At 34.9% G+C, this 24,267-nt stretch overlaps 1 protein-coding gene across 1 annotated transcript in view; it reads right to left on the bottom strand.

Annotated features, from left to right (window-relative positions):
- Positions 1–5,840: 5,840 nt before the first annotated feature.
- The window catches only part of LOC142343087 (uncharacterized), a 183,819-nt gene continuing 165,392 nt past the window's right edge, over positions 5,841–24,267 (bottom strand). The window contains exons 14-15 of the mRNA XM_075394773.1: positions 16,469–16,696; positions 5,841–6,448 (exon numbers count right to left, since the gene is read on the bottom strand). Coding sequence (XP_075250888.1) covers positions 6,210–6,448; positions 16,469–16,696 — 467 coding nt within the window. The 3' untranslated portion in view covers positions 5,841–6,209. The remainder of the gene's footprint in view (positions 6,449–16,468; positions 16,697–24,267) is intronic.

The following is a 24,267-nucleotide window of genomic DNA, read 5'->3' as shown; positions in this document are numbered from 1 at the left end:
ATCGGCCTTGACTTCTATATTCGAGGAGAAAAGGTGAAATGGTTAAACGAAAAAAAACTGAAAAAACACTTAAAAATGCAAGCAGAACTAAAATAACTCCAACATAAAACGTTTTAGATTTTTAAAAACATTAGACCATAGTAAAAAAGAAAAGGGTAAATTAACTCCCATTAGAAAACCAAGGAGACCTGTCTTAAAAGAAACAATTTGATAAGGCATCAGAAAGTACTGGAAATGAGGGCAAAACTTAAAAAAGTCGCTAAATATTTTCGAAAAAATTATTTTTGATTAGAAAAGTGTTCAAGTCAAAAATACCAAAAGTTGTTAAGACTAACAACAAATTTAAATCAAGAGCGATTTGTTAGAAAAACCACGTGGGCTAGAATTAGTCATACTTATTTAAAAGACAACAAGAACAACAATAAACAAAAACGAAAACTCAAAAGCTCTGTACTCTTTCCTTAAAAAAATTGTTTAAGTCACAATTACCAACAGCTATAAAGACTGCGGCTGCTAAAAAAGTATTTTAAAAATCCTTGAAATTGCTTCGGGTTTCGAAAAATATTTCTCCCTTTTTAAACAATATGAAACTGTTATTCAGTAACTATTCGTCACATTAGCTTAAAACCTCCGCTTAACCGTCTACTCCTAAGTTAGAAAAAAATTCAGGAGTAAAAGTGTTGAAATCTTAAACACTCTTTTAAAAAGTACAGAGCTTTTGAGTTTTCGTTATTGTTTATTGTTTTTTTTAAAGTAGTATTGCTAAAAAAAGAACTCATGTATATTCCAGCGAATCGCTCTCGATTGAAGTTTGTTGTTAGCGTTAACAACTTTTGGTCTTTGTGACTTTAACTCTACTTTTTTCGAAAATACTTATCGATTTTTTGAGTTTTGCCCTTATTTCATGTACTTTCTAACGCCTTATCACATTTTTTTCTTTTAACACAGGTCTTTTTGGTTTTCTAATGGGTCTTAATTTACCCTTTTCTACATTTGTTATTGTATATTGGTTTTAAAAGACTAAAACGTATTATAATCGAATTATTTTAGTTCCGCTTTCATTTTAATGCAATTTTTTACTCCTACTCGGAGACAAGTAAAGCGTAAGGCGCTAAGATAATTCTCACCATTCTACTTTTTGTCGGCCTTGACTTCTATATTCGAGGAGAAAAGGTGAAATGGTTAAACGAAAAAAAACTGAAAAAACACTTAAAAATGCAAGCAGAACTAAAATAACTCCAACATAAAACGTTTTAGATTTTTAAAAACATTAGACCATAGTAAAAAAGAAAAGGGTAAATTAACTCCCATTAGAAAACCAAGGAGACCTGTCTTAAAAGAAACAATTTGATAAGGCATCAGAAAGTACTGGAAATGAGGGCAAAACTTAAAAAAGTCGCTAAATATTTTCGAAAAAAGTATTTTTGATTAGAAAAGTGTTCAAGTCAAAAATACCAAAAGTTGTTAAGACTAACAACAAATTTAAATCAAGAGCGATTTGTTAGAAAAACCACGTGGGCTGTAATTAGTCATACTTATTTAAAAGACAACAAGAACAACAATAAACAAAAACGAAAACTCAAAAGCTCTGTACTCTTTCCTTAAAAAAATTGTTTAAGTCACAATTACCAACAGCTATAAAGACTGCGGCTGCTAAAAAAGTATTTTAAAAATCCTTGAAATTGCTTCGGGTTTCGAAAAATGTTTCTCCCTTTTGAAACAATATGAAACTGTTATTCAGTAACTATTCGTCACATTAGCTTAAAACCTCCGCTTAACCGTCTACTCCTAAGTTAGAAAAAAATTCAGGAGTAAAAGTGTTGAAATCTTAAACACTCTTTTAAAAAGTACAGAGCTTTTGAGTTTTCGTTATTGTTTATTGTTTTTTTTAAAGTAGTATTGCTAAAAAAAGAACTCATGTATATTCCAGCGAATCGCTCTCGATTGAAGTTTGTTGTTAGCGTTAACAACTTTTGGTCTTTGTGACTTTAACTCTACTTTTTTCGAAAATACTTATCGATTTTTTGAGTTTTGCCCTTATTTCATGTACTTTCTAACGCCTTATCACATTTTTTTCTTTTAACACAGGTCTTTTTGGTTTTCTAATGGGTCTTAATTTACCCTTTTCTACTTTTGTTATTGTATATTGGTTTTAAAAGACTAAAACGTATTATAATCGAATTATTTTAGTTCCGCTTTCATTTTAATGCAATTTTTTACTCCTACTCGGAGACAAGTAAAGCGTAAGGCGCTAAGATAATTCTCACCATTCTACTTTTTATCGGCCTTGACTTCTATATTCGAGGAGAAAAGGTGAAATGGTTAAACGAAAAAAAACTGAAAAAACACTTAAAAATGCAAGCAGAACTAAAATAACTCCAACATAAAACGTTTTAGATTTTTAAAAACATTAGACCATAGTAAAAAAGAAAAGGGTAAATTAACTCCCATTAGAAAACCAAGGAGACCTGTCTTAAAAGAAACATTTTGATAAGGCATCAGAAAGTACTGGAAATGAGGGCAAAACTTAAAAAAGTCGCTAAATATTTTCGAAAAAATTATTTTTGATTAGAAGAGTGTTCAAGTCAAAAATACCAAAAGTTGTTAAGACTAACAACAAATTTAAATCAAGAGCGATTTGTTAGAAAAACCACGTGGGCTGTAATTAGTCATACTTATTTAAAAGACAACAAGAACAACAATAAACAAAAACGAAAACTCAAAAGCTCTGTACTCTTTCCTTAAAAAAATTGTTTAAGTCACAATTACCAACAGCTATAAAGACTGCGGCTGCTAAAAAAGTATTTTAAAAATCCTTGAAATTGCTTCGGGTTTCGAAAAATGTTTCTCCCTTTTGAAACAATATGAAACTGTTATTCAGTAACTATTCGTCACATTAGCTTAAAACCTCCGCTTAACCGTCTACTCCTAAGTTAGAAAAAAATTCAGGAGTAAAAGTGTTGAAATCTTAAACACTCTTTTAAAAAGTACAGAGCTTTTGAGTTTTCGTTATTGTTTATTGTTTTTTTTAAAGTAGTATTGCTAAAAAAAGAACTCATGTATATTCCAGCGAATCGCTCTCGATTGAAGTTTGTTGTTAGCGTTAACAACTTTTGGTCTTTGTGACTTTAACTCTACTTTTTTCGAAAATACTTATCGATTTTTTGAGTTTTGCCCTTATTTCATGTACTTTCTAACGCCTTATCACATTTTTTTCTTTTAACACAGGTCTTTTTGCTTTTCTAATGGGTCTTAATTTACCCTTTTCTACTTTTGTTATTGTATATTGGTTTTAAAAGACTAAAACGTATTATAATCGAATTATTTTAGTTCCGCTTTCATTTTAATGCAATTTTTTACTCCTACTCGGAGACAAGTAAAGCGTAAGGCGCTAAGATAATTCTCACCATTCTACTTTTTATCGGCCTTGACTTCTATATTCGAGGAGAAAAGGTGAAATGGTTAAACGAAAAAAAAACTGAAAAAACACTTAAAAATGCAAGCAGAACTAAAATAACTCCAACATAAAACGTTTTAGATTTTTAAAAACATTAGACCATAGTAAAAAAGAAAAGGGTAAATTAACTCCCATTAGAAAACCAAGGAGACCTGTCTTAAAAGAAACAATTTGATAAGGCATCAGAAAGTACTGGAAATGAGGGCAAAACTTAAAAAAGTCGCTAAATATTTTCGAAAAAAGTATTTTTGATTAGAAAAGTGTTCAAGTCAAAAATACCAAAAGTTGTTAAGACTAACAACAAATTTAAATCAAGAGCGATTTGTTAGAAAAACCACGTGGGCTGTAATTAGTCATACTTATTTAAAAGACAACAAGAACAACAATAAACAAAAACGAAAACTCAAAAGCTCTGTACTCTTTCCTTAAAAAAATTGTTTAAGTCACAATTACCAACAGCTATAAAGACTGCGGCTGCTAAAAAAGTATTTTAAAAATCCTTGAAATTGCTTCGGGTTTCGAAAAATGTTTCTCCCTTTTGAAACAATATGAAACTGTTATTCAGTAACTATTCGTCACATTAGCTTAAAACCTCCGCTTAACCGTCTACTCCTAAGTTAGAAAAAAATTCAGGAGTAAAAGTGTTGAAATCTTAAACACTCTTTTAAAAAGTACAGAGCTTTTGAGTTTTCGTTATTGTTTATTGTTTTTTTTAAAGTAGTATTGCTAATAAAAGAACTCATGTGTATTCCAGCGAATCGCTCTCGATTGAAGTTTGTTGTTCGTGTTAACAACTTTTGGTGTTTGTGATTTTAACACTACTTTTTTCGAAATTATTTAGCGATTTTTTGAGTTTTGCCCTTCTTTCATGTACTTTCTAACGCCTTATCACATTTTTCTCATTTAACACAGGTCTCTTTGGTTTTCTAATGGGTCTTAATTTAGCTTTTTCTGTTTTTGTTATTGTCTATTGGTTTTGAAAGACTAAAACGTATTATAATGGAATTATTTTAGTTCCGCTTGCATTTTTATGCAATTTTTTACTCCTACTCGAAGACAAGTAAAGCGTAAGGCGCTAAGATAGTTCTCACCATTCTACTTTTTATCGGCCTTGACTTTTATATTCGGGGAGAAAAGTTGAAATAGTTAAACGAAAAAAAAACAAAAAATACACAAAAATGCAAGCAGAACTAAAATAACTCCAACATAAAACGGTTTTGTTTTTTAAAACCGTTAGACAAAAGTAAAAAAGAAAAGGGTAAATTAACTCCCATTAGAAAACCAAGGAGACCTGTATTAAAAAAAATTGATAAGGCATCAGAAAGTACTGGAAATAAGGGCAAAACTTTAAAAAATCGCTAAATATTTTCGAAAAAAGTATTTTTGATATGAATAGTGTTAAAGTCAAAAATACCAAAAGTTGTTAAGACTAACAACAAACTTAAATCGAGAGCGATTTGTTAAAAAAACCACATGGGCTGTAATTAGTCATACTTATTTAAAAGACAACAAGAACAACAATAAACGAAAACTCAAAAGCTCTGTACTCTTTCCTTGAAAAAATTGTTTAAGTCACAATTACCAACAGCTATAAAGACTTAACAAATAAGGCAGCGCTCCAATACAACAAAAAATCTTTAAGTTGGTATGAGACAGCGTGTTAATTCAAACCAAATCCTTCGGACACTGAAAAAGGAGAACAGTAATAGGCACGCTATTGCTTTGCGGTTATTACAAAGGTATTTAAAAAATCCTTGAAATTACCTCTCGTTTCGAAAAATGTTTCTCCCTTTTCAAACCATATGAAACTGTTTTTCAGTAACTATTTGTCACATTAGCTTAAAACCCCCGCTTAACAGTCTACTCTTAAGTTAGAAAAACAATTCAGGAGTAAAAGTGTTGCAGCCACTGTTAAACAGCAGCAAGAATCATCAGACACAAGGGAAAGTCCTTTGATTGCGAAAAATTTGAAAATTGAAAAAACTCAAAATTGTTCAAAAACTGGAAATTTTCAAAGCTTTCTGACAAGACGTTGAGCTTTCTTACAAGACGTTAGCAACATTGCTATGATTTACTGAAGCCTTACAAACGTCAGTACGAAATTAAACATAGTTTATCACTAGACACATTAATAACCAAATCAAACTTAAGTTACGGTCCTTCATACGCTCGAGCGACTATTTGTTTCGACGTGAACTTTAGTCAGTTGCATTTTGACAAGAATCAGGCCGGCGTAAAACTTGAGAAACGGGCTTTGAATAGTGCTCCACTGGGATTCTTGAGCAGCCGCAAGAATAAGTTATGTGCGAAGTTACCATAAAAACTATTATAATTGGAATCGCAAATTACTAACTACCTGATTCGGTCAATTAAATAAGAGAACTGATTAAATAAAAATAAATTAAGAACAAATAAAGTTAGCACAAAAATAGCATCAGAAATACAATAATTTTGAGTCACTGGGATTTACACAACCGGCTATTCATTTATTATCATTTACTATAAATGAAGGGTCGTTTCGATGCAGTTATTTTTGCAGGTAAAAACTACAAATTGAACACAACTTGTATATATTTGGCCACCAAATGATTTTTGTTGGATACCATTGCTTCCAATTGCTTTGTATATTCGCAACCATATTAAGCATTTTAATAGTGTAAGATCGTACTTTCATTCCAGTCAACAAGCTCTCGCGTTCAGCCATTTCTATTAAACCATTCCTCTCGCCAGCAAAGGTAACACTGCCAAATCTTTATTCTTTGATGGCATCGAACAGCTGCTGAATTGTATTCCTCTGGAGAGCACACAAATCGACGTTGAGGGTCTGGGATACTTTGCAGACATCTGGTCTTCCAGAGTTGATCAGGATGTCTGCCACCTTCCTCAGTTTCTCACAGTCCGTAGAGTCACTAAGCAGCTGATGCAGCTCCTCGAGCTTCAAAAGGTACTCCAGATTGTAGCTGTCTTTGGCTGTCAAGTGACCTTCCGGGTCTAAAACGAGAATGTCACGAAAAAAACGTAAACATAACCGACTGATGTCGGGCGAATTGCTCTCAAACGACCGGTGAGTGGTTGTCTTAGGTAGTAGCCAGCTGGGGCTTAGGGATGCTAGCATGGGGGTTGACCGGTGTGTGTGTGTGTGTGTGTGTGTGTGTGTGTGTGTGTGTGTGTGTGTGTGTTGGAGGAGGGTGGAAAGGGTTGGGGGAGGGGGGGGGGGGGGTAGGGTTTCGAAGCCTAAATGAGAGGGGGGTTCAAATCGACAGGTGGAGGAGGGTGGACAATGTAAGTGTTGAAGGGGGTAGGTAGGTAGACCGAGGGGGTAAGTATGTAGGGGCGAGGGTAGGTAAGAGGCGCGGGCTAATGTAGTTTGGGGGGGGGGTGGTAGATAGATAGGGGAGCAGGTAGGTAGGTGAGGGGTGTAGGTACGTGCGGGGAAGGTGGTAGGAGGAGGTAGATACGCGGGGGTGAAGGAAGGTGGCGGGTTCTGTACGAAAGCTGGGATCTTTTCCGTTTGTGGTACCCCCAACTTAGTCGGTGCATATTATTTGCACCCCCGGACGCGCGTGCCGTATTTTTACATAATGAATTACTATGTAATGGCACGTGCTCTATACCTGGGGGGGGGGGTGCATAACGTTATAGCGTACTCCGGAGGCACAAACGGAAAAGATCTGATAACTGTTGTAGGGAGAAAATTTCATGAAACCTTTCGAACTTGAACACCAGTACATAATCACTGCGTAATGGTAAATAAGCAACTGTTAAAGTCCATTCTTCGAGAACAGAAGTCAAAAGTACGAGTCAAATTTATTGCGGGTAGGGTTTCAAATTTATTGGGGGTATTGGGGGTAGGTTTTCTTCGAAAACACAAGTAATTTTTATTTTAGAAAAATAATATTGAAAACCAATACATTGCCACCAAAAATATCCAGTAACTTACTTATAAGCCCTAAAAACGATTCATTGGCTCAGAAACATAGAAAATATGCACCAATACAAACCAAATGCTTTGGATTGTAAAAAATCTACAGAAACCAAATACTCCTCTTCGAGTGATAAACATAGCCGGCAGATTGCTGGAAAAAATCCGCCGTGGACGCGCTTGACGCACTTCAGGATTGAAACCGAAAAAGAATAAAGAGAAGAAATAAATTGACCAATAGAAGGACAAGTCAAAGAATAGTGTTAAATTATGACCTGACAATCATTAAATCTTTTGTAAAAGGCAAATGAGAGCTGTTAGTAATGAGATTAAACAATAAAACAACACCAGAACCACAAAAACAAGCAAGACTAAAAATTCAATTTATACTTTTTGAAAAGACAGGATCAACATCAAAAAACAACTGCTATGAACTCAAACTGCCAATTATAATCCTGTATTTCTCAATAGCAAACTGTCATTAAATGTCGAGGAGTCTTGTCACTATTAAAATTAAATAATAAAACAAAAATAAACAAAAAATCGAAATAAAACTCGCAGAAACTTTTTGAAAAAACTTTGTACAAAAGTCAGAGAACGCAACAGCTACTGAAGGATACAATTATATCAAACAATTGAGTCCTCAGTGACCACCGCAGAGACTTGTCAACAATAATATTAAGTGATAGGACAGTATTAAGTACAACAAAAACTAGCGAAACTGAAAAAAATTACCAAAAAAACTAAAATTAAAAAAAAACCGATAAAGCGTATAAGTCACAAAAAGCAATGAAAATGAGCTGAAAAGACTTGCGTCAATTGAATCCCTTTTAGAAACCGATGAGACCTGTCGATAATGAGACTAAGTTAAGACGACAAAGTTAATAAGATAAACTAGCAAAACTCAAAAAAATCCATAAATATTACTGAACATAGCCGCAGATTGCCGGAATAGCTGCGAAAGAATAGACCTGCCTGCCGTACGATAGAGATAGTTCTAAATTGAGAAAAAAATCGAGGCCGCTCAAAAGCTAGGTAAAAAACATTCAGCGACAAATTAATAAAGCTTGCTAAAATTCATCCCGCTGAAACCTGTTATTAGGGACCTTTGCTGCACATATGAGTTCCTTTGAACTTAAGCAAATACAAATTAAACTTAAGTTTTAAAATTTCAAATTTAATCACGCAAAAAATTTTTGCTAAAGAGAGTGAGAAATGACGTCACGCGCGGAAACTCCGTTAGTGAGAGGAAGAAGTAATTCAGAAAATTTGACTTTTTCAGCTTTGCTGTGAGAACAAATGCAAAACGAAAAAGAGCGTCAGACGACCAAACCAAAAACCAAGAGAATCGCAATATAGCTCCGCTCAGCTTATAGCTATAAAACCAATTATTGGCAAAGTCACAAAAAGCTTTGAGCAAAAACTATTAAATCGATAAACTTAACCCCTTTTAGTAGCATCAAAGAACTGTCTTCAATGAGATTAAAAGATAAGACATCAAAAAGTACAGTAAATACTTGCAGAACTGAAAAATTCGCTAAAAATTTTGGAAAAAAAAGTGGTGTCAACGTTATGAAAACCACTAACTGTTTGCTCGAGCCATTAATAGGGTACTTTTATGCCTCATTAGCAACCAATCAGACCTGTCATATATGGTACTAAGTGATAACACAATAGATAATTTTAAAAAGGGGGCAAAATCTAAAATTCAGTAATATTTTATGACAACAAATAGAGGCAAACTCATAAACATAGCTGGCAGATTGCCAAGAACAGCCGCGATAGCTTCGTAGATCTGCAGTCTCAAAAAACAGTAAAAAAGGGACCCAAAAAAATTAAACTTTTCATTGACGGCTGATATGTTATATTTTGATTAAAAATCTGTATAACTTTTTGCTGCCTCTATTAGCTGCTCTCAAATAACCTTCATTTAGAGTGACACACACCCATTTGACCTTATCTCATTGAATTAAAGTAAATAAAAATGAATTTCAAAGTGAGGAAGTCATTTTTGAGAGTGAGATAAGTAAGTGTGACCAAAAATTTAATCAAGCGAATGAACAAAAAAACTCGCTCCACTGAGAGCAAAAAATGACGTCACACACGCACTCTAGTTGCAATTGCATAAACGAATGACCAAAAAGCGGATTTGAAGTGGTTGTGACGTCATATGGTCATAACAAAAATCGCGAAATAATAAAAACCAAAATTTGACTTTTTCAGCTTTGCTGTGAGAACAAATGCAAAACGAAAAAGAACGTCAGACGACAAAACCAAAAACCAAGAGAATCGCAATATAGCTCCGCTCAGCTTATAGCTATAAAACCAATTATTGGCAAAGTCACAAAAAGCTTTGAGCAAAAACTATTAAATCGATAAACTTAACCCCTTTTAGTAGCATCGAAGAACTGTCTTCAATGAGATTAAAAGATAAGACATTAAAAAGTACAGTAAATACTTGCAGAACTGAAAAATTCGCTAAAAATTTTGGAAAAAAAAGTGGTGTCAACGTTATGAAAACCACTAACTGTTTGCTCGAGCCATTAATAGGGTACTTTTATGCCTCATTAGCAACCAATCAGACCTGTCATATATGGTACTAAGTGATAACACAATAGATAATTTTAAAAAGGGGGCAAAATCTAAAATTCAGTAATATTTTATGACAACAAATAGAGGCAAACTCATAAACATAGCTGGCAGATTGCCAAGAACAGCCGCGATAGCTTCGTAGATCTGCAGTCTCAAAAAACAGTAAAAAAGGGACCCAAAAAAATTAAACTTTTCATTGACGGCTGATATGTTATATTTTGATTAAAAATCTGTATAACTTTTTGCTGCCTCTATTAGCTGCTCTCAAATAACCTTCATTTAGAGTGACACACACCCATTTGACCTTATCTCATTGAATTAAAGTAAATAAAAATGAATTTCAAAGTGAGGAAGTCATTTTTGAGAGTGAGATAAGTAAGTGTGACCAAAAATTTAATCAAGCGAATGAACAAAAAAACTCGCTCCACTGAGAGCAAAAAATGACGTCACACACGCACTCTAGTTGCAATTGCATAAACGAATGACCAAAAAGCGGATTTGAAGTGGTTGTGACGTCATATGGTCATAACAAAAATCGCGAAATAATAAAAACCAAGGGAAGGCCAATAATAGCCCCCGCTATCGCTGTGCGGCTATTAAAAACTTTTAGCTTCCCCTTAATGGGTTCAAGCAAAGGCAAAAAGGCACAATTAGAACACATATCTACCGTCTTAAAAGCACCGAAGGAGATGAGACTCTGAGAACAGAAGACAAATTGACGCACCTGAAAAAGAATTCATCTCAAAAACAGCCAATTTGTTCAAACACCAATTTCTCACTCCACTTTAAAGGTATTTCAAAAAAGTCACGCCTCAAACCTACTCAATTTTTCGATCCCATTACTATTTGAGTGTGACCAAAATCACCACTCTAATTTGACTTCTCACTGACGTGAAAAAGCCGAAGAAAGCGTGAACAAATCTTAAACATAGCTGGCAGATTGCCAGAAAATTACCGCAATAGATTCGTATATCGGCAGTCTAAAAGAGCAGTAAAAAAGACAGACCACAAAATTCGTCTTTTCATTGAAGGCTGATCTGTAGTTATATTTTGATTAAAAATCTGTATAAGTTATTGCTGCCTCTGTTAGCTGATCTCAAATAACCTTCATTCAGAGTGACACACACCCATTTGACCTTATCTCTTTGAATTAAAGTAAATAAAAGTCAATTTTAAAGTGAGGAAGTCATTTTTGAGAGTGAGGTAAGTCAAGTGTGACCAAAAAATTAATCACGCGCATGAACAAAAAAACTCGCTCCACTAAGAGCGAAAAATGACGTCACACATGCAATTCAGTTGAAATTGCATGAACGAATGAACATAAAGTGGCTGTGACGTCATATGGTCGTACCAAAAATCATGACGACGAAATAAAAAAAAACCAAATAAGGCCAATAAAAGCCCCAGCTATCGCTGTGCGGCTATTTAAAAAAAGACAGCGCACCAATACAATTCAAATGCTTTGAATTGTAAAAAGGTGAGCGCTTAAAGAATAGCCGTTTGAGAGGCTGACCGCTGCTATTAAAAAGACCGCAAGACTAAAATGATTGCTACAAAATTCGTCTTTCAGAGCAATTAAAAAGCAGATGAACATGGGCGAAAACTTGATTTAAATTACTTCAAACAGGAAAAACAAAGCGCAATGAAAAAAATTGAAGCAGATAGCAAAAAATGGTAAAAGAAAGCGTCCAACAGTACAAAATGGCAAAATAGCTCAAAATCGCTCGAAATAGTGTTTGTTTCAAACAGCGAAACATAACCTACTAACGTCGGGCGAATTGCTCTGCTCTCAAACGACCACTGAGCGGTTGGCGTCGTCAACAACTAGCCAAGGTTTAGTGTAGTGTCCTCAGGGCGCTACCTCTTTATCCCGTTTCTGAATACGAAAATCAAATGAGTCCAGACGAAAAATCGGCCAAGCGAAAAATTGCTTTTCGCTTGGCCGATTTGCTTTTGACAGAAATTAACAATGATTTCCTAAAATGCCTGTTAAAATGCCTGTTAAATGCGTGATAAAAACATTTCAACTATAACTCAATGATAATGAGGATCAGAGATGGTGACATTACGCCACATAACAGCAGCTGAAATGCGGAATAAACAAAAAGAGAGAGAGAGAGAGAGATAAAACGTGAATGAGAAGGAGAAGGAAAGGAACCCCAGCCAAAAGAGAGAGAGAGAGAAGGAGAAAGGAAAATCTTCCATGATTGGATTCGACACTGCAACTTAACAAGTTTTCTAACCTTGTTAATAAATAAATCATAGAAAAAAACTGAAAAAGGCGAAACTAAAAAAATTTGAACTCCGCAATAAAAAATCAAAAACTTTTTTTGTCTCGAAAGTTCTGTCAAGTAATCTTCGTTGGCCAGTAACGGTCGTTAAACTCAGAAAAGGACAATATTGAAAAAAATTGAAAAATGCAAATTTTAATAAAATCTTGTAAAAATTCAAGACGTTAATATGTTGAGAACCAATTCATTATCTCAAGAGACTATAAAAAATCCCTGTTTTGAGCCTGAAATAGTTTCACTGGCTCATAAAGATCCATACGCTTGGAACATAAAAATTTTCCAAAAATTTGAAAAGTTTAAATTTTAATACTTTAAAACTAAACGTTTTAAAGTTTATAAATATTACTAAAGCTGGAGTCATAAAAAAGTTGATCACAAAACCATTAACTCTATGAGGTATGCAGCAACTTATTATCAAACCTTGGAGTATGCCCCAGGGCCTCTGTTGCCGGAAAACATTCGAAAACACGAAAAAATTGCAAATATATTTAAAAATTGCTTAAATTCGTGATATTAAAATCTTTGTGGTTATGAAATCTTGAAAAACATTCACATCTATAAACTATGCAGTAACATATTATCAAACCCTAGAGGAAAATCCGCGGCCCTTGAGGTTAGAGAAATCTAAAAAATGATGAAAAATTTCAAAAAACTTCAAAAAAATTGCTAGTTTTGAAAAAAATTGCTAAAAGTTGATATCAAAAAATTGAAATTAATCCATGACCAACAAAAATTTTCCAATAACTTTTTATTAAACCCTAACGGAGGCTTTTTTGACCCTTGAGGCTCAAAAAATCTGAATAATGACTATAAATGTTTAAAAATTGGAAAAAATGGCAAAAAGTAACACAAATATGCTAAAATTCGTGATGTTAAAACATTGCAAGACATTCCATTTAATCTAAAAATTATTCAGAAACCTAATTTCCAACCCTAGAGGAAGTCTCTTGGTTTTTAAGTCTGAAAAAAAATCTAAAAAACGACAAAAACTTTCAAACAAAACTTGAAAAAAAAGGCAAGTTTTATAAAAAAAAAATTGCTAATATTTGTGAAATTTAAAATTTGAAAAACTATTCCATTACCATTAAAAATTTGCCAGTAACTTATTATCAAACCCCATAGAATGTTTTCTGGTCACTGGGTCTCGACTAAGGGAAAAAACTGTACAAAAATTTGAAAAAAATTGTACGTTTTGTCAAAAAAATGCTAAAATTCGTGATGTTAAAATGTTGAAACCATTACATTACCTCTAGAAGCTACGCAGTAACCTATTTTTAAAACCTAAAGGAGGTTCCTTGACACCTAGGGCTGATAAAAATCTAAAAAATCAAAAAAGTCAAAATTTTCGAAAAGCTTGAAAAAAATTGCAAAATAGTATAAATTTGCGTTTTTGGTGAAGTATAAATTGTTCGTCAGTAACAGGCCACGGGACGGGGGGGGGGGGGGGCGTGCAGCCGGGGCTGATTGAGGGAGGGCAACACTGGGGTGTGGGGGCAACAGCGCGGTGGGGGTGTGTGGGGGCAATAGGGGGGGGTCAACAGTGGGGGGTCTCTTCAACCTCTAAGAACCGCCCTTCACACCATAAGTATAGGTATAAGTCTCCAAAACAGTTTGAGCTGAAACAGAGCTGAAAGGCCCTAAGAGCACTTAATTCCCACTGGGCGCTACCTGTTGATCCCGTTTTTGAGGACGAAAAGTCAAAAGCGTCAGACAAAAAATCGGTCAAGCGAAAAATCGCATAGAAAAAGACCGACAGGACTAATATAATTGCTACAAACTTCGTTTGAGAGCAATTAAAAATGATTTCAAACGTATTTGAATTGTAAAAAGCCAAGAGAAGGCCAATAACAGCCCCAACTATCGGTTTGAGGCTACTAAATAATCAATTTTCCAGCTAAATTGGAAACATATAAGATAAACATAGCCGGCAGATTGCCGGAATAGCTGCGAAATAGACTTGCAAGCCGTAAAATACAGATGGAAAAAGATACAGAAAAGAGTTGATAATAGTTATCGCCGCCGCCTATAAAATTTACAAGTTTATTTCAAAGGTGGATGTTTTTGGGTGCAAAAAAATTTTCCCTGTCGCGTCTCGAACCGGCGATCTCCGGATTAACTACCAGTCGCCTTAACCACTCGGCTGTCGGCCCATACAATCTGTTTTCTTACAATCAACTTTGTTTTAGGAACAGATTCTGTTTCTGAATAACCGCAATTTAGGTCACGCAGAAAGCGTGAAATCAAGCGCGAAAAAGCCATTTAAGCAGTGACGAGACAGAATGTTCTAGAACAAATGTAAAACGAAAATGAAGCGTCAGACGACGAAACAAAAAACATAACCGGAAGAATTCCGGAAGCGACTCGAATCACCAAAACTTTACAAAAATCAGAAGCCATTTCCTTTTGTATTAAACCATTAACTTATTACTTCCCCGGATCTGATCTAAAAATCGGTGAAACTTAAACCACTGTCACCAAGAGAAAGAAAATGCAGCAAAATTTTATTATTGAAAACGTTTGGTAACGTTTAAAAAGTCTGAAATTTTGAGGATGGTCAAAAAACTGATAGCCTGACAGAGCTGACAGGGCCATCAATTGCCCTCGGATAATTAATGATTCTAATCTCAGAAAGATGGCGAAAGCAAACGGCAGATAAAAACTTCAAAAAAGACAGGAAAGTCAAAATTATTCAAAAAAGAGTACTCAAACTTAAGAATCAGAGGTCCACTACAATTAGATTTCTAAGCACGGCAATTAAGACAAAAATAGTACATGATTCTTCCTTGTTGTATATATGCTAGACAACATGATTTCGTACTAATTCAAAAATTAAAATAATCATAGAAAAACAAAAGCAACAGAATAATATTCAAAGGCAAAAAATCGTCTAAAATCAATACCAAGCCCGGAAGAAAATTGCAATGAATAGTAATAAGTAGAAATGTTGGAAAAGACTTTCTAGCAAAGTCCCATTACTGCCTTATTTTGAATTAAATCAATTGCAAACCGAAGAAACCAAGATCTAAGAAAAAGCTGAATTCATTCAATTTTTTAACAACTGAAAAATCAATATAACGAATATAAAAGTTGGTGCCGGGACAAAACTAGAATGATACAAACGAGAATGAGAAGAATATGGACACAATATTAGGAACACCGTAACAAAAAGACCAATTCTTGATTTTTGAAAGTTAAAAATCAAATTTAAAAAAATCAACAAAAACGAGTACATTTCATTGAGCAGCATTCGAGACATAGAAAAGACAACAAGTCATTTGAGACAAAAATCCAACTTGCTGAACAGAATGAAACAAGAAAAAGCAGAATTCAGACATACGAAACAATGAAACATTTTGCAAAAGTGTTCAAAAAATACTTAAGACTGCATTTATGAAAAAAAAATTATCTGTTTCTTCAAAAACTTAACACCAAAAAACGATTGAATTCTTATTGAAACGAAACTAAAGTCCCGCATGTTCCCCAAAATACTATTTCTAGTAATTAAAAGCAAAATACAAACAAAAAAACTGAAAAAAATTGGCAAAAAATTACGGAAATCGGATTAGCAAATGTACAATTTTATGAAAGAAAATTACATCGAGGTAGAAGGAGGCATTGAGTATATGAATTAACAGAGGGAAGTTGCCATATTAACTGATTTTTGACAAAAAACAGCTAAAAAATCCAAAAATGAGGAAATTAATAGAAAAAAAGCCAAAAATTAACTAAAAATCAAGAAATATGTGCCAATTTCGCATTTGAAACGCAATTTCAGGCTACACAAAATAGTGTGCTATCAATTTCCGGGGTTTACATTTCAACATAGCATCGATTAAAAATTATTTCTACAAAAAACCAAATTACAAGCAAAAAAACTATGCCACTTAGACGAAAAAACGGCTAAAAACGGTTATCTATATGTGCCATTCAGTCAAAAACTACTTTTCAATGTCAAAAAGTCATTCACTAAACGCAGCGCATGATCAAAAAACTTCTCTCGCTCAGAAAAAATTAGTTCACACTGCAATTTTACTCGCTTTCGCTTTTAGGTCAGTACATCGTCTGAACGAATAGTACTTCCGGTAAAAAAAAAAACCTTAAGAAAACCAATACTCCTCTTCGAGTCGTAAAAAAACCAAGAGCACCGCAATATAGCTACGCTCAGCTTACAGCTTCGCAGCTATAAAAATATCTACAAGTACTAGCCGGCGTTAGCTTGTTCAGTAGTTGTGATGGCACTAGATTCAACGTCAGCTCCATTAGCGGTAGTCATTTCTTCTGCGGTCACTATCCGCTCATTGGCTGAGTCCTCCAAATCTGAGAGGTCAGAATCGGAACTCAGACCATCATGACCTCCACCGCTCTCGTCTGCAGTCGACAATTTCTCGTCTTCAGGTTCTAGTTTTACATTCTCCATACGCTTTCCTTGACTTCCTTCAAATCAAATAAAATTTGCTAATAGGGTACAAAAATAAAAACAAAACCGGCTAACGTTAAACGAATTGCTCTCAAACGACTGGCGAGCAGTTGGTTGGCTTCGTCAGTACTAGCGACGGTTCAGGGAGGCTAACAGCTTGATTGAAGGGGCGTGGGTGAGCGGGCGAGGAGGGTCGAGGGCGCTTGTTAACGAGTGGAACGATGTGTAGGGGGTGAGAGCTGATTTGGGGGTAGGGGTGAAACTCTAAGAGCCGCCTTTCACACCAGGAATATATGTCTCAAAAACAGTTTTGGTAAATAGCATACTTAGAGTCTGGTGAGCCGAAAAGTTCTAAGAGAACTTGAGGCCCTCCGGGTGCAACCTGTTTATTCCGTTTTGAGAACGAAAAGTCAAAAGGGTCAGAAGAAAAATCGGTCAAGCAAAAAATTGCATAAAAATATCGCAAGAGTAATATAATCGCTACAAATTCATTTAAGAGAATTTGAATATACCCGGCGAGATTGCCCAAAAATAGCTGCATAAATTTATGTGAATCGCCTACTCAGTAATGACCTGCGGTCTTTACCTGTTTTTCTTAATTTTAAGAACAAAAAGTCAAAAGTATAAATGCGCCATTTGTCTGCCATTTAAAAACCGTAAAAAAATAGAGAGTTTTGAAAAAAATCCTTTCTCTATGATCATCAAAATCCTTTAGAACTGATGCAAATCATGTAGTAACACTATTCAAAGTTCATCTTTTGCAATTTATTGGGAGAAAAATAATCAGAACTACTGCTGCAAACAAAACTCAAATAATGAAGTCTCAAAAGCAGATTAGCCTGCACAACACCATCTCTCTTACTGTAAAACAACGAGCGAGCGTCAAGGAAGTATACAGATAAACTAATTTTGAGCGGAGCTGTCAGATTGCCAGAAAATTGCTACAATGGCTTTATAGACTGGCCATTTCGAAAAAAAACAACAACATACCCGGCAGATTGCCGGAAAACAGCCCCATTGATTCCCATAACACTGATTGGGATTGAAAGAACTGGAAAAAAAAACGGAAAAAACTGATTGATTTAGGAAAATTTTTTTAAGTGCGAAGTATTTTGATTACAATTTGCTGCTAGATGTACTTATGTTACTTAATGAGAGGATACAGGGGCTAACATCAATGCCAACAAGGATTGGAAGTGGTAACTAAAACTTATAAGAACAAACTTCAATTAGCGGGCATCTAAAATTGGGCATATGGGTTCAACCCGTTTCTGTATTTGATTTCGTTTTTTATGACACCGCTCGTTTTAGATGCTTTACTGGGCAACTGCTGTTTAAGAGCACCTTAAGCAGAAGGAGCAAAGAATGAAACTAGCTCAAAGATGACAATAAGATTTCACGTTAAATGTCGAAAAAGCGGCAAAATGAGGTAAAGCATAAAAGCTCCAATAAGCGTGAATGACATCACAAACAAATCTCAGTCGACAGATTGCGTGAACACGTGAACAAGAACTGATTTAGCATGGGCGTGACGCCATACGGTGTTAATAAAAGAACTTGCCCACAAACACAAGAACGGCCATAAAGCTGCCCTCAGCTATCACTATCTCTGCTATATGAAAAGAACATAACCGGCTAACTTTTTTGCGAATTGCTCTCATTTGCGATTCGCCATAACGGCTATCATTTGGATTCGCCAGTAAGATAGGAGCGGCTTAGACAGGCTGGCTCTAGTTCAATTCAGAGGGGGGGTCAAGTAGAGGGGTCGGAATAACCACAGTCCAAACCATTACTTAATATCTTTTTAAATCAGTTTCTGTGAATCGCATACTTAGAGACTACTGAGCTGCAGAGCTCTATAAGAACTTAATGACTTCAGGGCTTCACCTATTCAACACTCTTTTCAGGACGGAAAGTCAAATGATCAGAAAAAAATGATCGACCAAAAGTCCGTAGTACGAAAAAAATTAAACATACACGACTAACGTCATGCCAATTCATCTCAAACGACCGGCAAGCGGTTGGCTTCGTCAGTAGCTAGCCACAGCTTAGTGAGGCTCGTTTTAGCTTAATTGAAGGGGCGTAAGGTGAGCGCAGCGGTGGTGCATCACAGCGGGGGTTCAAAAGTTTGGGGGGACTAATGTGTGGGAGGGGGTGTGGAATCAATTTCTAAGAACCGTTCTTCACACCATAAGTACAAGTGTCCAAAACATAATGTCCACTGGATGCTACAACTTTATTTTGTCTCTGAATACGAAAAGTCGAATGGGTCATACGAAAAATCAGTCAAGCGAAAAATTGCAAAAAAAAGACAAACAGGGTTATTATGTTTGCTACATACAGCTTTTGAGAGCAGTTAACAATGATTTTCTAAAAGTGCTTGTTAAATCATTCATGAAAAAAACAAAAAGAGAGAGCGAGAGAGAGAGAGAGAGAGAGAGAGAGATAACGTGAGAGAGAGAGAGAGATAAAACTTGAACGAGAAAGAGAAGGAAAGAAACCCTAACCGAAAGACAGAGAGAGAGAGAGAGAGCCAGAGAGAAAGAGAACTAGGAATATTATCCAAGATGGGATTCGGCTCTGCAACTTCTAGTTTTCTAGCCTTTTTAGTAAATAAATCATAAAGAAAAAATCTGAAAACGCAAAACTTCAAAGAAAAGCTTCCAGATTTCACGGTAAAAAAGTTCAAAACCATTTTCTGTCGCTGGAGCTCTGTCAAGTTACCCATCTGCAATAATTAAAATTTTTCATTGGCCAGTAATGATCGTCAAACTCAGAAAAGAGCAAAAAAATTCAAAAATTTTGAAAAGTATTGCAAACTTAAACAAAATCTTGTTAAAACTCAAGATATTAATATCTTCAAAACCATTTTCGTGTCTCAAGATTTTCGTGTCTATGCAGTATCCCTGTTTCAAGCCTGAAATAATTTCACTGGCACAAAAAGATCCATAAACTTGATACCAGAACTTTAAACCAGAACATGATAATAATTTTCCGACAAGTTGAAAAAAAATTAATTTTTATCCAAAAATTACCAAATTTCGATTCGTATAATTATTGATCACCATTCCGTTAATTCCAAAAACTATACTGCAGCTTATTATCAAAGCTTGGAGGAGGTAATATGGACTCTGGTGTCGGAAAAAAAACTTCATAAAAAACTCAAAAAACTTGAAAAAATTGCATACCTTTTTTTTAAAAATTGCTTAAATTCGTGCTATTGAAATCTTCCATTGCATCTAAAAACTATGCGGAAACAAACAAATTATCCAATATGTTGGCTTCGTCAGTAGCTAGCCACGGTTGAGTAAGGCTAGTTTTAGCTTAATTGAAGGGGCGTAAGCTGAGTGCAGCGGGGGTGCAAAAATGGTATCGGGTGGACTGCTGTGTGGGCAATGGGTGGATGTGTGGGATCAATTTCGAGGAACCGCCCTTCACACCTTAAGTATAAGTCTCCCAAACATAATGCCCACTGGGTGCTACCTCTTTATTTTGACTTTGATCACGAAAAGTTAAATGGCACGGACGAAAAATCAGCCTAAGCGAAAAATTGCATAAAAGAGACAAACAGGGTTATTATATTTGCTACAAACAGCTGTTGAGAGCAAATAACAAAAATTTTCTTGTTAATTAACAAATTGTTGAGCACATAACAAAACGTGCTTGTTAAATCATTTATGATAAAAACATTTCTATATAACTCAGCGTTACTGAGGATAATTGACAATGACATTACGCCACATAATAGCAGCTGAAGTGCAGCATCAACAAAAAGAGAGAGAAAGATAACGTGGGAGAGAGAGAGATAAAACGTGAACGAGAAAGAGAAGGAAAGAAACCCTAACCGACAGAGAGAGGGAGAAAAAGAGAGTTAGGACTATTATCAATGATGGGATTCGACTCTGCAACTTCTACTTTTCTAGCCTTGTTAGTAAATAAATCACATAGAAAAACCTGAAAAGGCAAAATTTAAATAAAAAGCTTCCAGATTTCACAGTAAAAAAGTTAAAAACCATTTTTTGTCGCTGGAGTTCTGTCAAGTTAACCATCTGCAAGAATTAAAAATTTTCATCGGCCAGTAATGATCGTCAAACTCAGAAAAGGGCAAAAAATATTCAAAAATTTTGAAAACGATTGCAAATTTAAACAAAAACTTGCTAAAATTCAAGATAATAATATCTTCAAAACCATTTCCTTGTCTCAAGAATCTATGCAGTATCCCTGTTTCGAGCCTGAAATAGTTTCATTGGCTCAAAAAAATGCATAAACTTGATACCAGAACTTGAAACCAGAGAATGATAATAATTTTCTGACAATTTGGAAAAAAATTAATTTTTGTCCAAAAATTACCGAAACTCGAGTCGTATAATTATTGATCATCATTCCGTTAATTTCAGAAACTATGCTGCAGCTCATTATCAAACCTTGGAGGAGATAAGAGGGACTGTGGTGCCGGAAAAAAATAAAGAAAACTCCTGAAAACTCAAACAACTTGAAAAAATTGCATATTTTTTTTTAAAATTGCTTATATTCGTGATATTGAAATCTTGAAAAACATTCCATTGCATCTAAAATTTAAGCAAAAACATATTACCCAATATGTTGGCTTCGTCAGTAGCTAGCCATTGTTTAGTGAGGCTAGTTTCAGCTTAATTGAAGCGGCGTAAGCTGAGCGCAGCGGGGGTGCATCGCAGCGGGGGTGCACAAGTGGTTTGGTGGGAACTGATGTGTGGGCGATGGGTGGGGGTGTGGGGTCAATTTCTAAGAACCACCCTTCACACCAAAAAGATAAGTCACCAAAACTAAATACCCAATGGGCGCTGTCTCTTTATCTTGTATCTAATTACGAAAAGTCCAATGGTTCAGACGAAAAATCGGTCAAGCGAAAAAGTGCATAAAAGACAAAAAGAATTATTATATTTGCTACAAATTTCTTTTGAGAGCAATTGAAAATGACTTTCTAAAAATACTTGTTAAATCAATTATGATAAAAATCTTTCTACTATGTCTTGGCGTTAATGAGGATAATAGATGATGACATTACGCCACACAATAGCAGATGAAGTGCGGCATCAACAAAGAGAAAGAGAGAGATAGAGATAACATGAGAGAGAGAGCTAAAACCTAAACGAGAAAGAGAAAGAAAGGAACCCTAACCGAGAGAGAGAGAGAAAGAGAGCTAGGACTATTATCCATGATGGAATTCGACTCTGCAACTTCTAGTTTTCTAGCCTTGTTAGTAAATAAAACATATAGAAAAAACCTTAAAAGACAAATTTCACGGTGAAAAAGAGCTCAAAACAATTTTTCGTCGCTGGAGTTCTGTCAAGCGACGCGTTTGCAAGACTAAGAAAAAGTTTCATTGGCCAGTAATGATCGCTAAATTCAGAAAAGGTAAAAAAATATTCAAAAACTTTGAAAAATTTTGCAAATTTAAACAAAATCTTGCTAAAATCCAAGTTTATAACATCTTCGAAACCATTTCATTGTCTCAAGAGTTAATACTGTTTCAATGGCTCAAAACAATCCATAAGTTTCGAAACTGATAATAATTTTCCGACCATTTGAAAAAATTAATTTTTGTCCAAAAATTACTAAAACTGGAGTCGTATAAATATTGATCACCATTCCAATAACTCTACAAACTACGCCGGAGCTTAATATCAAACCTTGTAGAAGATACCAGGGACACTGGTTCCGGAAAAAACTTTAAAAACGCTAAAATGTTCAAAAAACTTGAAAAAAATGCAAATATTTTATTTAAAAAACTGCTTAAACTCCTGATGTTGAAATCTTGAAAAACAATCCATTGCATCTAAAAACTATGCGTAACATATTATCCAATATGTTAGCTTCGTCAGTAGCTAGCCACGGTTTAGTGAAGATAATTTTAGCTTAATTGAAGGGCGTAAGCTGAGGGCAGCGGGGGTGCAAAAAAAAGTGGTTTGGTGGGAACTGATGTGTGGGCGATAGGTAGGGGTGTGGGGTCAATTTCTAAGAACCACGCTTCACAACATAAGATAAATCACTAAAGCTTAATGCCCAATGGGCGCTGTCTCTTTATCCTGTATCTAAATACGAAAAGTCGAATGGGTCAGACGAAAAATCGGTCAAGCGAAAAAGTGAATAAAAGACAAAAAAATTATTATATTTGCTACAAACTTCCTTTGAGAGCAATTGACAATAATTTTCTAAAAGTGCTTGTTAATTCAATTATAATAAAAATCTTTCTACTATATCTTGGCGTTAATGAGGATAATAGATGATGACATTACGCAACATAATAGCACATGAAGTGCGGCATCAACAAAGAGAGAGAGAGAGAGAGAGAGAGCGAGCGAGAGAGATAGAGATAAGGTGAGAGAGAGGGCTATAAAACTTGAACGAGAAAGAGAAGGAAAGGAACCCTAACCGAGAGAGAGAGAGAAAAGAGCGAGGACTATTATCCATGATGGGATTCGACTCTACAAATTCTAGTTTTCTAGCCTTGTTAGTAAATAAATCATATAGAAAAAACCAGAAAAGGCAAAAATTAAAAAAAAATTCCAGTTTCACGGTAAAAAAATTCAAAACCATTTTTTGTCGCTGAAGTTCTGTCAAGTAACGCATTTACAAGACTTAAAAAGTTTCATTTGCAGTAATGATCGTTAAACTCAGAAAAGAAAAAAAATATTCAAAAATTTTGAAAAGTTTTGCAAATTTAAACAAAATCTTGCTAAAACTCAAGATATTAATATCTTCAAAGCCATTTCATTGTCTCAAGAGTCTATACAGTTTCAATGGCTAATTAGAATCCATAAATTTCGAACCTAATGATAATTTTCCGATAATTTGAAAAAAAAATTTATCCAAAAATTACTAAAACTGGAGTCTTAAAAACATTGATCAATCCAATAACTCTACAAACTACGCCGCAGCTCATTATCAAACCTTGGAGGAGATAAGAGGGACTCTGGTGCCGGAAAAAAATAAAGAAAACTCCTAAAAACTCAAACAACTTGAAAAAATTGCATATTTTTTTTAAAAAACTGCTTTAACTCGTGATATTGAATTCTTGAAAAACAATCCATTGAATCTAAAAACTATGCGTAAAAAATTATCCAATTTGTTGGCTTTGTCAGTAGCTCGCCACGATTTAGCTAGGATAGTTTTAGCTTAATTGAGGGGGCGTAAGGTGAGCGCAGCGGGGGTGCAACGCAGCAGGGGAGCAAAAGTTGTTTGGGGGACTTGTGTGGGAGGGGGTGTGGGATCATTTTCTAAGAACCGCCCTCCACACCATAAGTATAAGTATTCAAAACTTAATACCCACTGGGCGCTACCTCTATATCTTGTCTCTGAATACAAAAATCAAATGAGGCAGACGAAAAATCGGTCAAGCGAAAAATTACCGAAAACAGACAAACAGGATTAACATATTTGCTACAAACTGCTTTTGAGAGCAATTAACAATGATTTTATATAAAGTGCTTATTAAATAATTTATGATAAAAAACATTTCTACTATAACTCAGCGTTAACGAGGATAATAGATGATGACATTACGCCACGTAAAAGTAGCTGAAGTGCGGCATCAACAAAGAGAGAAAGA

Source organism: Convolutriloba macropyga, chromosome 7 (genome assembly GCF_964194025.1).
Source record: "Convolutriloba macropyga chromosome 7, txConMacr16.3, whole genome shotgun sequence".
Taxonomy (NCBI): domain Eukaryota; kingdom Metazoa; phylum Xenacoelomorpha; order Acoela; family Convolutidae; genus Convolutriloba; species Convolutriloba macropyga.
The sequence above is the reverse complement of the archived record's forward strand: the minus strand, read 5'-3'. Positions and strand labels throughout refer to the sequence as shown.